The 13148-nt window shown below is 44.2% G+C and overlaps 2 protein-coding genes across 2 annotated transcripts; both read right to left on the reverse strand.

Annotated features, from left to right (window-relative positions):
- Positions 1–4798: 4798 nt before the first annotated feature.
- LOC122784717 (keratin, type I cytoskeletal 13-like) lies at positions 4799–7270 on the reverse strand. The gene is made up of 7 exons (XM_044050033.1): positions 6831–7270; positions 6238–6320; positions 6008–6164; positions 5769–5930; positions 5536–5661; positions 5206–5426; positions 4799–4923 (listed from the first exon to the last, which is right to left on the reverse strand). The coding sequence occupies exons 1-7, from the start codon at positions 7218–7220 to the stop codon at positions 4839–4841; spliced, it is 1224 nt and encodes a 407-aa protein (XP_043905968.1). The 5' UTR covers positions 7221–7270; the 3' UTR covers positions 4799–4838.
- Positions 7271–10229: 2959 nt separating this feature from the next.
- On the reverse strand, positions 10230–12254 carry LOC122785725 (keratin, type I cytoskeletal 13-like). Its single transcript, XM_044051643.1, has 7 exons — positions 11840–12254; positions 11606–11688; positions 11308–11464; positions 11032–11193; positions 10762–10887; positions 10464–10684; positions 10230–10376 (listed from the first exon to the last, which is right to left on the reverse strand). The coding sequence occupies exons 1-7, from the start codon at positions 12227–12229 to the stop codon at positions 10304–10306; spliced, it is 1212 nt and encodes a 403-aa protein (XP_043907578.1). The 5' UTR covers positions 12230–12254; the 3' UTR covers positions 10230–10303.
- Between the last annotated feature and the right edge of the window lie 894 nt (positions 12255–13148).

Consider the following 13148-nt stretch of genomic DNA (forward strand, 5'->3'; position numbering starts at 1 on the left):
TATCCAAAGCGACTTACAATAGAATTGAGTACAATCAGCCAGGTGTGGAGTCGAACTTGCTTTCATTGGGACCATAATGTCTTTCGCACACAGGGTACCGGTCTTAACCACTGAGCCACTCCACCTCCCTGTCGCAGAACTGTAGTAGAACTGTTGCAGAACTGTAGTAGAACTGTTGTAGAACTGTAGCAGAACTGTAGCTGAACTGTGAGTAACTGTAGCAGAACTGTAGCAGAACTGAGTAACTGTAACAGAACTGTAGCAGAACTGTGAGTAACTGTTGTAGAACTGTTGTAGAACTGTGAGTAACTGTTGTAGAACTGTAGCAGCAGAACTGTGAGTAAGCTGTAGCAGAACTGTAACTGTAGTAGAACTGTAGCAGAACTGTGTAACTGTTGCAGCAAGTGTGAGCTGTTGTAGAACTGTAACAGAACTGAACTGTAGCTGTCTAACTGTAGCAGAACTCAGCAGAACTGTGAGTAACAGAACTGTAGCAGAACTAGGGTGTGTACTGTTGTAGGGCTGTAGCAGAACTGAACTGTGAGTAACAGTAACTGTTGAGAACCTGTAGTAACTGTAGCAGAACTGTGTAGAACTGTAGCAGAACTGTGTAACTGTACTGTAGACTGTGAGCTGTAGCAGAACTGCAGCAGAACTAACTGTAGCAGAACTGCAGCTGTGAGTAGAAACTGTAGCAGAACTGTAGCAGAGACTGTGAGTGGCTGTAAACAGAACTGTGAGGTGAGTAACAGAACTGTGAGGTAACTGTGGTAGAACTGTAGCAGAAGCTGTACTGAGCAGTTGCTGTTGTAGAACTGTAGCAACTGTGGTGTGGCAGAACTGCAGCAGAACTGTGAGTAACTGTAGCAGAACTGCAGCAGGTAGCTGTGTAGAACTGTAGCAGAACTGTGAGTAACTGTGAGAACTGTAACTGTGAGTAGACTGTTGTAGAGACTGTAGCAGAGAACTGCAGCAGGGTGTGGTAACTGTTGTAGAACTGTAGCAGAACTGCAGAACTGCAGAACTGGTGTGAGTAACTAGAACTGTGTGAACTGTAGAGTAACTGTAGAACTGTAGAGAACTGTGAGTAGAGACTGTGAGTAACTGTGAGTAAGAACTGTAGAGAACTGCAGTAACTGTAGTAGAACTGTAGCAGAACTGTGAGTAACTGTAGTAGAACTGTAGCAGAACTGTGAGTGAGAACTGTAGCAGAACTGTGAGTAACTGTAGCAGAACTGCAGCAGAATTGTGAGTAACTGTTGTAGAACTGTAGCAGAACTGTAGAACTGTAGCAGACACTGTAGTGTACAGCATGAGCAGAACTGTGAGTAACTGTAGTAGAACTGTAGCAGAACTGCAGCAGAACTGTGAGTAACTGTAGCAGAACTGCAGCAGAACTGTGAGTAACTGTAGCAGAACTGGTTAGTTTCAAACTAACCACTATGCTAATGAAGCATGGTTACAGCAGAGACGGGTAGAAAGTGAGATGACTCACTCTGTAAGATGGTGATAAACATGAACAATGATGTCATCAATAATTATCAACAATTACAATTGTGAACAACTAATTTGTCAGAAGTATTTGGCTCCAGCGTGGACTGATGTTGAGAAGCTACACCTTTGTCTTCATCGCAGAAACTTCACGGACAAGGAGTGAGAAAACTGAGACCAGGAAACTTCAGTCGGAACAATCGAGGACAATCATGTGTCTCCACACGTGTCTCCGGTGTCCACATCAACATCTGATCTCACCTCATCACAAACCCTTTGACCTTTGACCTTCCCTAATATTGTTTACCTTCATCAGTGTCACTGTGACTCCGCCTCCTCTCATTCCAAACGTTGTCACACCTGTTCACAGTGACCTGTCTGTCATCAGTGAGGTGACCCCGCCCTCATTCATTCACTGAAGCTGATGATGAAATGTTCACTCAACAAACCAGTTTCTTCGCCCTGATTCTCTGAGCCCTCATGGTTTCATATTCATTCATTCATTGAAGAAAACACACACTCAACCATCCACTCACTCCTGCATTTATTCACTCGCTCACTCCTGCATTCATTCACTCACTCCTGCATTTATTCTCTCACTCACTCCTGCATTCACACACTCACTCACTCACGCACACACAGTCAGTCACTCACACACACACACACACTCATTCACACAACTTTGACTTTTCACACCTGCCACATGAGGTCACTGTTGACCAACACACATCTGTTATTACTGTTGTTCGTTTTCCAACTTTCTTTATCTCTGTTAGTTTAGTTTATCTCTGTTTATCTTTGTTTATCTGTGTTTGTCTTAGTTTATCTTTGTTTATCTCTGTTTATCTTAGTTTATCTTTGTTTATCTCTGTTTATCTTTGTTTATCTCTGTTTGTCTTAGTTTATCTTTGTTTATCTCTGTTTATCTTTGTTTATCTCTGTTTATCTCTGTTTGTCTTAGTTTATCTCTGTTTATCTTTGTTTATCTCTGTATATCTTTGTTTATCTCTGTTTATCTTTGTTTATCTCTGTTTGTCTAGTTTATCTTTGTTTATCGCTGTTTATCTTTGTTTATCTCTGTTTACCTTTGTTTATCTTAGTTTATCTTCGTTTATCTCTGTTTATCTTTGTTTATCTCTGTTTATCTTAGTTTATCTCTGTTTGTCTTAGTTTATCTTAGTTTATCTCTGTTTGTCTTAGTTTATCTCTGTTTATCTCTGTTTATCTTTGTTTATCTCTGTTTATCTTTGTTTATCTTTGTTTATCTCTGTTTGTCTTAGTTTATCTCTCTGTTATCTTGTTTATCTTAGTTTATCTTTTTTATCTCTGTTTATCTTTGTTTATCTCTGTTTGTCTTAGTTTATCTTTGTTTATCTCTGTTCATCTTAGTTTATCTTTGTTTATCTGTTTATCTCTGTATATCTTTGTTTATCTCTGTTTGTCTTAGTTTATCTTTGTTTATCTCTGTTCATCTTAGTTTATCTTTGTTTATCTTAGTTTATCTCTGTTTATCTTTGTTTATCTCTGTTTGTCTTAGTTTATCTCTGTTTATCTCTGTTTGTCTTTGTTTATCTTTGTTTATCTCTGTTTGTCTTAGTTTATCTTTGTTTATCTCTGTTTATCTTTGTTTATCTCTGTTTGTCTTAGTTTATCTCTGTTTATCTTTCTTTATTTGCCCCTAATGCTGAAGAACTTTTAAACAATTTTAATTCTACATGCACGATATCCTTGATTCTGTTGCACCTTTTAGAATCAGAACCGGGGATTAATTACTCCACACCAAAGTTGAAACAAGATAAGCTCCGTGTCTCTAAAGAAGTTCTTACCAGAGTGTTGTTAAGGCTGTTAAGCCTGTGAAAATGGAATATTTTTCCAATCTTGTTTCTTGTAATAGTCACAAGCCCCACATTGTTTTTAATATTTTTAGCTCCCTTGTTAACCCTTGTGGTAACTCTCCACTGGTACCCTCGCTCACCCTTTGTGAGAATTTTCCCAAATTTTTTATTGAAAAAATCTCTGCCCTTAGGCCATGTGCCTTCTCTCCTGTTGGCCCTAGCTTCAACCCCTCCGGTCCCCCTTTATTTGCTGTTTTTAATCAGTGTGAACTGGTATCCCTCCCCTCCTGGCCTAAACATCTGGACCTGTCAGGTATTCATTCAGTGGGTCTTAGCAGCACAGCCGCTCTTAAACACGCTGTTGTGCAGCCGCTTATCAAAAAGAAAAATCTGGACCTCTCTGTGCTCTCGAACTTCAGGTCAATCTCTAAACTGTCCAAGGTTTTAGAAAAAGTGGTTTTTATTCAGATCCAATCATTCCTGGTGGCTCCATCCTTGGGCCGATACTTCTCCTGCTTTATATATTACCACTAGAACTACAATTTTCAAAAATCACAATCTTTCCTTTCATTGTTATGCAGACGACGTTCACGACATTTCTTGACCGCATATATAATGTTAAATCTTGGATGACCATAAATTTCTTGAACCTAAACGAATCCAAGACTGAAATCAGAATGTTTGGATGTGGTCCATCAGATTTTCCTGCTGGCTTTCTCGGCCCCCTTACACCAAACATCTGGTCTTCAGTAAAAAATCTTGGTGTTATATTTGATGACAGGCTGAAATTTGATCGCCAGGTTAGTTCTGTCGTGAAAAACTGCTTTTATCATCTAAGGATTTTATGGAATGTAAAGGGTTACATGGCATATAGAGATTTCCGTGCTTTTATTCATTCACGATTGGATTACTGCAGCTCACTGTATGCTGGCCTAGACCACTCTCTTTTGCACCGCCTCCTCACTGGCAAACGCAAACATGACCACATATCCCCTGTCTTGGCCTCGCTGCACTGGCTCCCGGTTGCTTTTAGAATAGATTTTAAAATGTTATTGCTTGTTTTTAACGCTCTTAATGGCTTAGCCCCCCAACATTTAACTGAGCTCGTCCGTATTCACGCTTCTGCCAGAACATTGAGATCTGTTTATCAGCTGTTACTGACCACCCCCAAAATGAGGCTAAAAGGATGTTAATGTATTTTGTTATTTATTTATTTTCTGTAACTGCGGCTTTGTATGGGTAATTTTATATCATTGCTTTTAATCTGTACAGCACTTTGGGCAACCCCGGTTGTTTTAAATGTGCTCTAGAAATAAAGTTTGAGTTGAGTTTATCTTTGTTTATCTGAGTTTTGTTTATTCGACTTGTTTTTCAGTTCATTTCTTTTTGAATGAACCTATGAATTGAAATATTTCAGATTTGTTTTAGTAAAATCACGTGAGCGTCAGAGTGGATACACACACACACACGGGTTGTTTACAGTTGCTTGGTTTAATGTTGTTTACGTTTGCTCTAATTGCGGCTGGTGGACAAAACGTTTCCAAAGGCGTCGACTTCTTGCACGATGGTCACGGTCTTCCTGGTGACGTTAGTAGAACTGCAGAAACAACAACAATTATATTAATATATTTTTATATTAATAACATAAACTCGCTCTCATGGTTTTTGTTTTGTTTATAGTTTGTATAAAGACACACACACACACACACACACACACACACCTGCCCCCATCACTAAGTTGAAAATGCAGGCAGCAGCACCACATGTGTGTGTGTGTGTGTGTGTGTGTGTGTGTGTGTGTGTGTGTGTGTGTGTGTGTGTGTGTGTGTGTGTGTGTGTGTGTGTGTGTGTGTGTGTGTGTGTGCGGTTGTAAATTCACCTCTGCAACTCTCCGTCCAGCAGCCTCCGGTACTCTGCGATCTCCAGCTCCAGACGGGTCTTGATGTCCAGCAGGTCGCTGTACAGGGTCTCCTGGTTCTTCAGGTCTGACCTCAGCTGAGCCAGCTGCTCCTCCAGGACCTCCACCTGCCTCTGGTAACCTGCTAGCATGTTAGTGTAGCGGAGATTGGTCTCTGCCAACGTTCCCTCCAAAACATTTTTCTTTTTGTTGGGAGAGAATCACACACACACACACACACACGTAGAGGGTTAGTGTATATATAAACACACACGTGTGTGTTGCTGAGATGAGAGGATGAAGTTTCCTCACCTTGCTGATCTCACTCTGGAGTTTGATCTGCAGAGCCTGGAGACTCCGGCGTAGTTCTGTCACCTCAGACTTGGTCGTGTGCAGGTTCTCGGTCCTCACAGCCACATCTTTGTTGAGCTCTGATGTCTGTGGATCACATGATCAATGATGTGATCAGTGATCACATGAACAATACTGTGTGTGTGTGTGTGTGTGTGTGTGTCAGTAGGGGGCAGCAGTGAGTCTGGTCTCACCTTGGCGTGGAACCACGCCTCCAGATCAGCACGGTTCTTGGCGGCGACGTTCTCGTAGTGTTCTCTGATGGAGGCCATGAGCGTGCTCAGATCCTCCTGAGGAGCAGCGTCCACCTCCACGTTCACCTGACCGCCCATCTGAGACCTCAGAGCCAGCAGGTCCTGCAGGAGGACACGGGTAAATTAATTTGTGTGTTTGTGCGTCATGTGTGCATCTGCCCCGCTCTCACTGCTCTCACCTCGTTGTGGTTCCTCTTCAGAAGCAGCAGCTCGTCCTTCAGACCGTCCACCTCCATATCCAGGTCACTGCGACTCAGCATCAGCTGGTCCAGGACATTCTTCAGTCCAGCGACGTCGGCGTCCACCGACTGACGCATGCCGAGCTCGTTCTCGTACCTGCAAACATGGTCAACGTTAGTCACACACACACGTGCAGTGATGTCATCTTTGGCTCCACCTCCTCCCTCACTTGATTTTGAAGTCATCGATGGCGAGCTGAGAGTTATCGATGGCGAGAACCTCGGCGGCGTTTCCACGAGCGGCCGCGCAGATCTGAGCAGAAGAAGAAAGTGAGGGATTAAAGCTTCACTGTTCAGGCTTCTACCACCAAGGGGCTCATCAACACACACACACACACTCACTCACTCAGCACCTGACCTAAGCCCCACCCACTTCCTCAACAGACCAGTTAGTCGAATCTTTGATCTTCACTCGCATGTAAATATGTCGATAGAAACAAACGTGTAAACACATGTCGTAGGTTTATCGGAAACATTTTGAGGTTTATCGGAAACATTTTGAGGTTTATCGGAAACATTTGAGATTTAACGGAAACATTTGAGATTTATCAGAAACATTTTGAGGTTAAGGATGATTTAATGTTTTTTATAAACAGATGATGAAAACGATGAGTCACTTTTGTGTTTCATGAATATGAGACAAAGTTACGTCATCGCCATTATTATTTTTTTTTTTTATAAATTTTGTGAAATCAAAACAGAATGAAACAGAGTTGAAAACTGAAATCATGTAGAAGACAAAGTGTCTCCAGATGTCTCTCACCTGTCCCTGCAGTTCTCTAATGCGGACGTTGAAGCCGCTCAGGTCATGAACCTCCGGCTTGGCCTTGTTGTCCAGAAAGCGACGGATCTTCAGCTCCAGGTCGGCGTTTGCCGCCTCCAGCTTGCGGACCTGCTCCAGGTAGGAGGACAGCCGGTTGTTGAGGTTCTGCATGGTGGACTTCTCGTTGTCGGCTACAGCCAGCACAGAAGAGCCGGTGGTGGGAGAGTAGAAGGTGGAGGCGGACTTGGAGATGCGGACTCCAAGTCCTCCGGCTCCTCCGTAGACACTGCCGGAGCTCATACCGCTGAGGCGACGAGACGAGGTGGACATGGAGGGACCCATCATGGTGGAGGTCCTCATTGTGCCGCTTCGGGTGGAGAAGGAGTTCATGGTTGCTGGATAGTGAAGAGCAGCAGGAACCTGGGTGTCCTCTTATAGCTGCAAATGTTTGGTCAGGAGATGTCCTAAGGACTGGACAGGACACCTGACCTGTCGAGCAGGTCTGCTGAAATTTTTGTCCTGGAGGTGGAGGAGGCGTTAGAGGACGCCTCCAGGCAGCAGATCTTCCTGATGAACCAGAGTCCCAGGTCTGTCCACGTCCAACACTGAGACTTATGTCCCAAAGACAAAAACTAATTATTTTGACCCTGAAGATAAAATTTTGTTAAATTAAAATTAAACTACAGTTATATTACAGTTCAACTGTTGAGTGAAGTTAACTTTCAACATGTCCTCACTTTAACAACATTAACAATAATAACGATAATGATAATAATAATAATAATAACAACAACAGATTTTATTTGTATTGCACTTTACATTGGAACAACAAACCTCAAAGTGCTACAGAGTAAAAACAAGATAACAAAAAAATGAGCTACATGCTTTTCTAAAAAGGTAGGTTTTCAGTTCTTTTTTAAAAGCATCCTCCGTCTGTGGAGCCCTGAGGTGGTCAGGAAGGGTAGTCCACAGACGGGGAGCGGCAGCTTCGAAAGCTCTGTCCCCCATGGTCTTGAGCCGTGTCCTGGGTGCGAGCAACATGTCCTCACTTTAACAACATGTCCTCACTTTGACATCATGTCCTCAGTCTCTGACTCCAGTACAAATACCTGATCCAGGGTCAGAAAGCAGGTTTAGTTAATCCTAAAATGAGGGAATCTCAAAGCCAGTGTGTGTGTTGTGTTCAGTGGTCTGGTTTCAGCCTTCCTTACCTTGACCATGTCTCTAAGCACTGAACACCTTGTAATTCTGGGCTCTCTCATTTCTGGAATATGATTTTTTTCCTCAATATGTTTCTTGCGACCCTGTTGGCTATTTGCAACAAAACGTTTGATGGTTCTGTGGTCACGCCCCAATATCTTAGCAATTTCAAGAGTGCTGCATCCCTCTGAAAGACTTTTTACAATTTTTGACATTTCAGAGTCCAGAAAATCTCTTTTTTTGGCCCATTTTGTCTGAGGAAGAGAAGCTGCCTAATAATTAGGCACACCTTGATATAGCGTGTTGATCTCCTTAGGCCACACCCTCCCTCATTACACAAATACACATCACCTGTTATGTTGATATGACCAAAATACTCACTTGCCTAATAATTGTGCACACAGTGTAGGCTGATATTCAGGTACAGTTTCTTTAGCAATCATCAGGGGTTAATTTGGGCGGGATCCTGCTGGAACAAGATCCGGCACCTCTTAATATTGGCCTCCCTTTATTCTGGTACTTATTTGGGCAGATCCGGTACCTCTCATAAAAAAAAACATATATAAAAATGTTTAAAATGAAATAATAATCAACATATATACCAGATAAAACTGGATATAACAAGTTCATTGAGGAGTTGAAGGTGGTTTACGCACGGTACTGACCCGAGGACGCATGTGCGCTGTATGGAGAGACTGAGGTTGAGTCACTGTGTTAACACTGCCAACCCGCGGGCCAACAGAAAGTTCAGAGACTCTGATGGAAAACACCCCCACGATGAGCTGATGGAGTTACTTGTTGCTGTCAACAGCATTCCCATTGCATGTGCTGAATGTGAGGGTGAATTTTCTCAAATGAACTTGATTTGCACTCCCAAGCGTGCCTCTTTGCTCACATCCACCAAATCAACTTTACTCTCACTAAATCTTGTTGAACCCGCTAAATTCAATCCAGTGCCGTACATGAAGTTGTGGGTGGCCAAAGGACACAGAACTGCCACAGACACACGCAGTACAACCTGAAACAAAGAGGAGGAGGAGAATCCGGACATGCTCGTGATGTGGGGTGTTTTGGACTAAATATGGTGAGCATACTGTCTATTAATAGGCCGCCGTGCCAGTCTTTGAATAATAATAATGGAAGATATTTGGGATTTATTAAAAGCCCTTTTTTATTACACATTAGACCTGTTGAGAAATGAATTGCTGACTGTATACTGTAAGTCCCACCTGTGGTGATGTGGGCATTTGCCTGTGCGGTGCGGTGCGGTGCAGAGTATAGCCTAAAATAATTGTAAATTATCGTCATAACATTTATACCATGGATATTATTTGAAATTGAGGCGAGTAAGTCCCACAGTGTGGCAAGTGGGCATTTTCATGTTGTTTTCAGCACATCTCGTCATCCCTGAGCTGTCATATGTACTTTGTGGTCCGGCACCTTATGATTTGCAAATTAAGCACTGGCAATCATTAACAATCACATTAAGAGAGGGTTCCGGCCTTACCACACCTTTATCAATTTAATTTCTCTTAGTGTGTGCGTGGGTGTGATTGTGCATGTCAGTGTATATTTGCAGGGATTGTCATTAGATGTGGTTGAACTCTGGCTGGGGACTGAGCCAATGCGTTCATGTTTCTGCTCAACTGGATTCAAAGAGAGGCTGTTGCTCTTTGTTTAGCCGTTGCCACGGTGAATCGTAGTATGACAGCTCCATTAAAGATTTTTTTTTACATGTTCAACTCCGAGGTGATTGAACTGATGCTGATGCTGTTCAGAGCTTAGAGTTAAGGTTTAAACTCAGAGTTAAACTCAGAGTTTGTTGAACCCGCTCTCTGAAACCTGGTTTTACATGTAACTCAGTCCAGAACCACATCATAGTTTCTCATGTTAGCATCAACATTATTAGCTTTAGCAGAGAAAGCTGAAATCACTACTGGTTAAAGTGAACGAACTAACTAGCTCATATAACTAGGTTAGACCTGGTAATCACAACCAAAGCTAAAGTGATGTTGCATTAGCTTAGCAAGCTAACAGTAGCTAGGTTAGAGTCTGTATTTATGAATGAATGAAAATAAGAAATATCAGGTTATGAAATTATCGTTATTGTTGCTGTTGTCGTTGTTGTACAGTTCAGAGAAACAGTTGTTTGTTGTGTTTAATTCATCATGAACACACACACACACACACACAAACATGTCGGTTCATCAGAAGATCTTTTATTTCGTGTTTTCCTGAGAACGGTTCGCAGTTCTCTTGTTGTCTCACTCGCTCTAAGAGATGATGATCTCTTCACCGTTGATGATCTCTTTGGTGACGACGACCACATGGCGAGTCTTGGACAGACTGCAGAGAAACACACACACACACACGTCAGTCCTCAATCCTGTCTTTTATCACTGAAGCTTTGATTAATAAAACTGATCAACTCACGCCGAAGCCTCTCCGTCCAGCAGCCTCCTGTACTCTGCGATCTCCATCTCCAGCCTGGTCTTGGTGTCCAGCAGCATCTGATACTCCTGGCCCTGGCGCTCCAGGTCAGCCCTCAGGTTTGCCAGCTGCTCCTCCAGAGCGATCACCTGCCTCTGGTACCCGGCCAGCATGCCGGCATACCTGCTGTTGGTCTCAGCGAGGGTTCCTTCCAGAGAAGCTTTCTAAAAGAGCAGAGGAAGAGCAGGTCAGGAGCTGTGCAGCCTCTGCAGACTGTGTGAGTGTGAACGTGTGAACGCACCATGCTGAGCTGGGACTGGAGCTCGATCTGCAGACCCTGCAGCGTCCGTTTGACCTCTGTGATCTCAGAGCGCGACGTCTGCAGAACTTCTGTGCTCACGGCCACCTCCTTACTGAGCTCCTCAGACTGCAGGAGGAAGAACACATGATCCTAGTTAGTGCTGCAGCTCTACTAACAGCCACTAGATGCTGCTAACAAACACGTTACAATGGTGAAGAGAATTGGAATAAAAAAACATGTTATTTTGTTCATGTTGACGACGTGGCTCACCTTGGCCTGGAACCAGGACTCCAGGTCTCTGCGGTTCTTGGAGGCGACGCTCTCGTAGTGTTCTCTGATGGAGGCCATGGTCACGGACAGGTCCTGCTGAGGAGCAGCGTCCACCTCCACGTTCACCTGACCACTCATCTGAGAGCGCAGAGCCAGCAGGTCCTGCAGGAGCATAGACGCACAACTCAACACAACTCAACACAACTCAACACAACACAACTCAACACAACGCAACACAAATTTAGAAAAGTGCAACGAGGAGCTGAGAGCACCCACCTCCTCATGGTTCTGCTTGAGCTGGATAAGCTCCTCCCTCAGGGCCTCGATCTGCATCTCCAGGTCAGATCTTCCCAGACTCAGATCATCCAGGACCCTCCTGAGTCCAGTGATGTCGGCCTCCACGCCCTGACGCATGGCCAGCTCGTTCTCGTACCTGTGCGACAGCAGAGTCACAGTTTGATGTTTGAATCTGAAGTTGTGTGGAGGTTGTGAACTCTGATGTAACTTCCTGTTGTGTTCAGGTCTGTGACATGGCCCTGTATCAGGTTATGTGTAGTTTGTCATGTTTACTCACTTGACCCTGAAGTCGTCAGCAGCCAGTTTGGCGTTGTCGATGGAGAGGTACAGACCTCCGTTTGTGCGGGTGGAGCCTAAGATCTGGGAAAATAACACATCAGTGTGTGTGTGTGTGATACAGTTTTTCATCTCATGAAGACGAAAAGTTTAGATAAAGGGTGTGGCCGGCACACAGGTGCAGGTTCACATCAGTCAGGAACAGGTTTTTCTGAGTTACTGAGTCTGGTCTCACCTGGTTCTGCAGGTCGCCGATGACCACCTGGAATGCAGAGCAGTCGTGGCCCTCGGGTTTGGTCTTGCTCTCCAGGAACTGACGGATCTTCAGCTCCAGGTCGGCGTTGGCAACCTCCAGCTTGCGGACCTTTTCCAGGTAGGAGGCCAGGCGGTCGTTCAGGCCCTGCATGGCCATCTTCTTGTTGTCAGAGATGTCCACGACAGCGTCGGACAGGTTGAAGCCCCCGACGCCCCCTGCACCAGCACCTGCAGCGTAGCTCCTGGAGGCGTTACTGCTGGAGATGCGGACTCCAGCGCCCCCAGCACCGCCGTACACGCTTGGGGCCCTGAGGGAGCCGAGGCGGTTCCCGCCGGATGAGTAGGACACGGAGCGAGTGTAGGAGGTCATGGTGGAGGTCGAGGTTTCCTGCTCTGTGGAGACGAGGGAGTGAAGCAGAGAACATACTCTGCCCTTTTTATGCTTCTCCAAAGTGAGGGAGGGTTCCAACATCCTGCACCCCCACCCACACACACACACACACACCTTCCCTCAGGCACAGAGATGACAAACATTCACCAAGAGCACAAACGACTCACACAAGGAATTTAAAGTGTTGTCCTGTTGCACAATGACAAGACGCAGCTGTGTGTGTTGGTGGTGGGTGTGTGTGTGTGTTAGTTGGTGGGTATGTGTGTGTGTGTTGGTTGGTGGGTATGTGTGTGTGTGTTGAGGTCACTCATGTCATTTACTTTCACAGCTCTTTTTCTGTAAAACCTCCAGGATCTGCTCAGTCTGACCCTCACCTGGATTCTCCTGCATGTACAGACCCGCACCTGTGTGTGTGTGTGTGTGTGTGTGTGTGTGTGTGTGACACCCCCTCCTCCAGTCTAACATTGTATAACACACACACACACAGTGGCTGTGATGAAACACAGATATTTACCCTGCAGCTGCTCGCCGTTTTCTCTGCAGGTCAAACCTGCTCAGACAAACTAACCTGTTAGAGAATTCTCATCTGACCAGGTAACAGAAACTCACTAATCTTCCTCTTCTTTTTTGTTCCAGTGGTTCCAGCTCTAAAATGATGTTCGTCTTTATGAGACATAAAAACCATCAACGTAATGATGAAAATGAAATACACTACACACACATACAAGCATGCTTTCTGTGTATATACTGCATATGCATATACATATACTGTGTATACACTGCATAGTTAATAAGTTAATACAACATAAATCATATTCAACATCAAAGTTCTTCTCACAAACATTTACGCATGCCTTTTTGAATCATGTGTAAACATGTAAAATACACTAAATGCACT

This window comes from Solea senegalensis, linkage group LG19, assembly GCF_019176455.1.
Source record: "Solea senegalensis isolate Sse05_10M linkage group LG19, IFAPA_SoseM_1, whole genome shotgun sequence".
Classification (NCBI taxonomy): Eukaryota; Metazoa; Chordata; class Actinopteri; order Pleuronectiformes; family Soleidae; genus Solea; species Solea senegalensis.

Bases quoted from the DNA above. Each gene is read 5' to 3' on its own strand.
- LOC122785725 (XM_044051643.1), bottom strand. From the start codon at position 12,229: ATGACCTCCTACACTCGCTCCGTGTCCTACTCATCCGGCGGGAACCGC. The intron at 11,194-11,307 runs GTGGGTGCTCTC...ATGCTCCTGCAG, and splicing joins TCAAGCAGAACCATGAGGAG to GACCTGCTGGCTCTGCGCTC. The intron at 10,685-10,761 runs GTGCGTTCACAC...CTGCTCTTTTAG, and splicing joins TCCAGTCCCAGCTCAGCATG to AAAGCTTCTCTGGAAGGAAC.
- LOC122784717 (XM_044050033.1), bottom strand. From the start codon at position 7,220: ATGAACTCCTTCTCCACCCGAAGCGGCACAATGAGGACCTCCACCATG. The intron at 6,321-6,830 runs GTGAGAGACATC...TCTTCTGCTCAG, and splicing joins TTAGAGAACTGCAGGGACAG to ATCTGCGCGGCCGCTCGTGG. The intron at 5,931-6,007 runs GTGAGAGCAGTG...GTCCTCCTGCAG, and splicing joins TGAAGAGGAACCACAACGAG to GACCTGCTGGCTCTGAGGTC.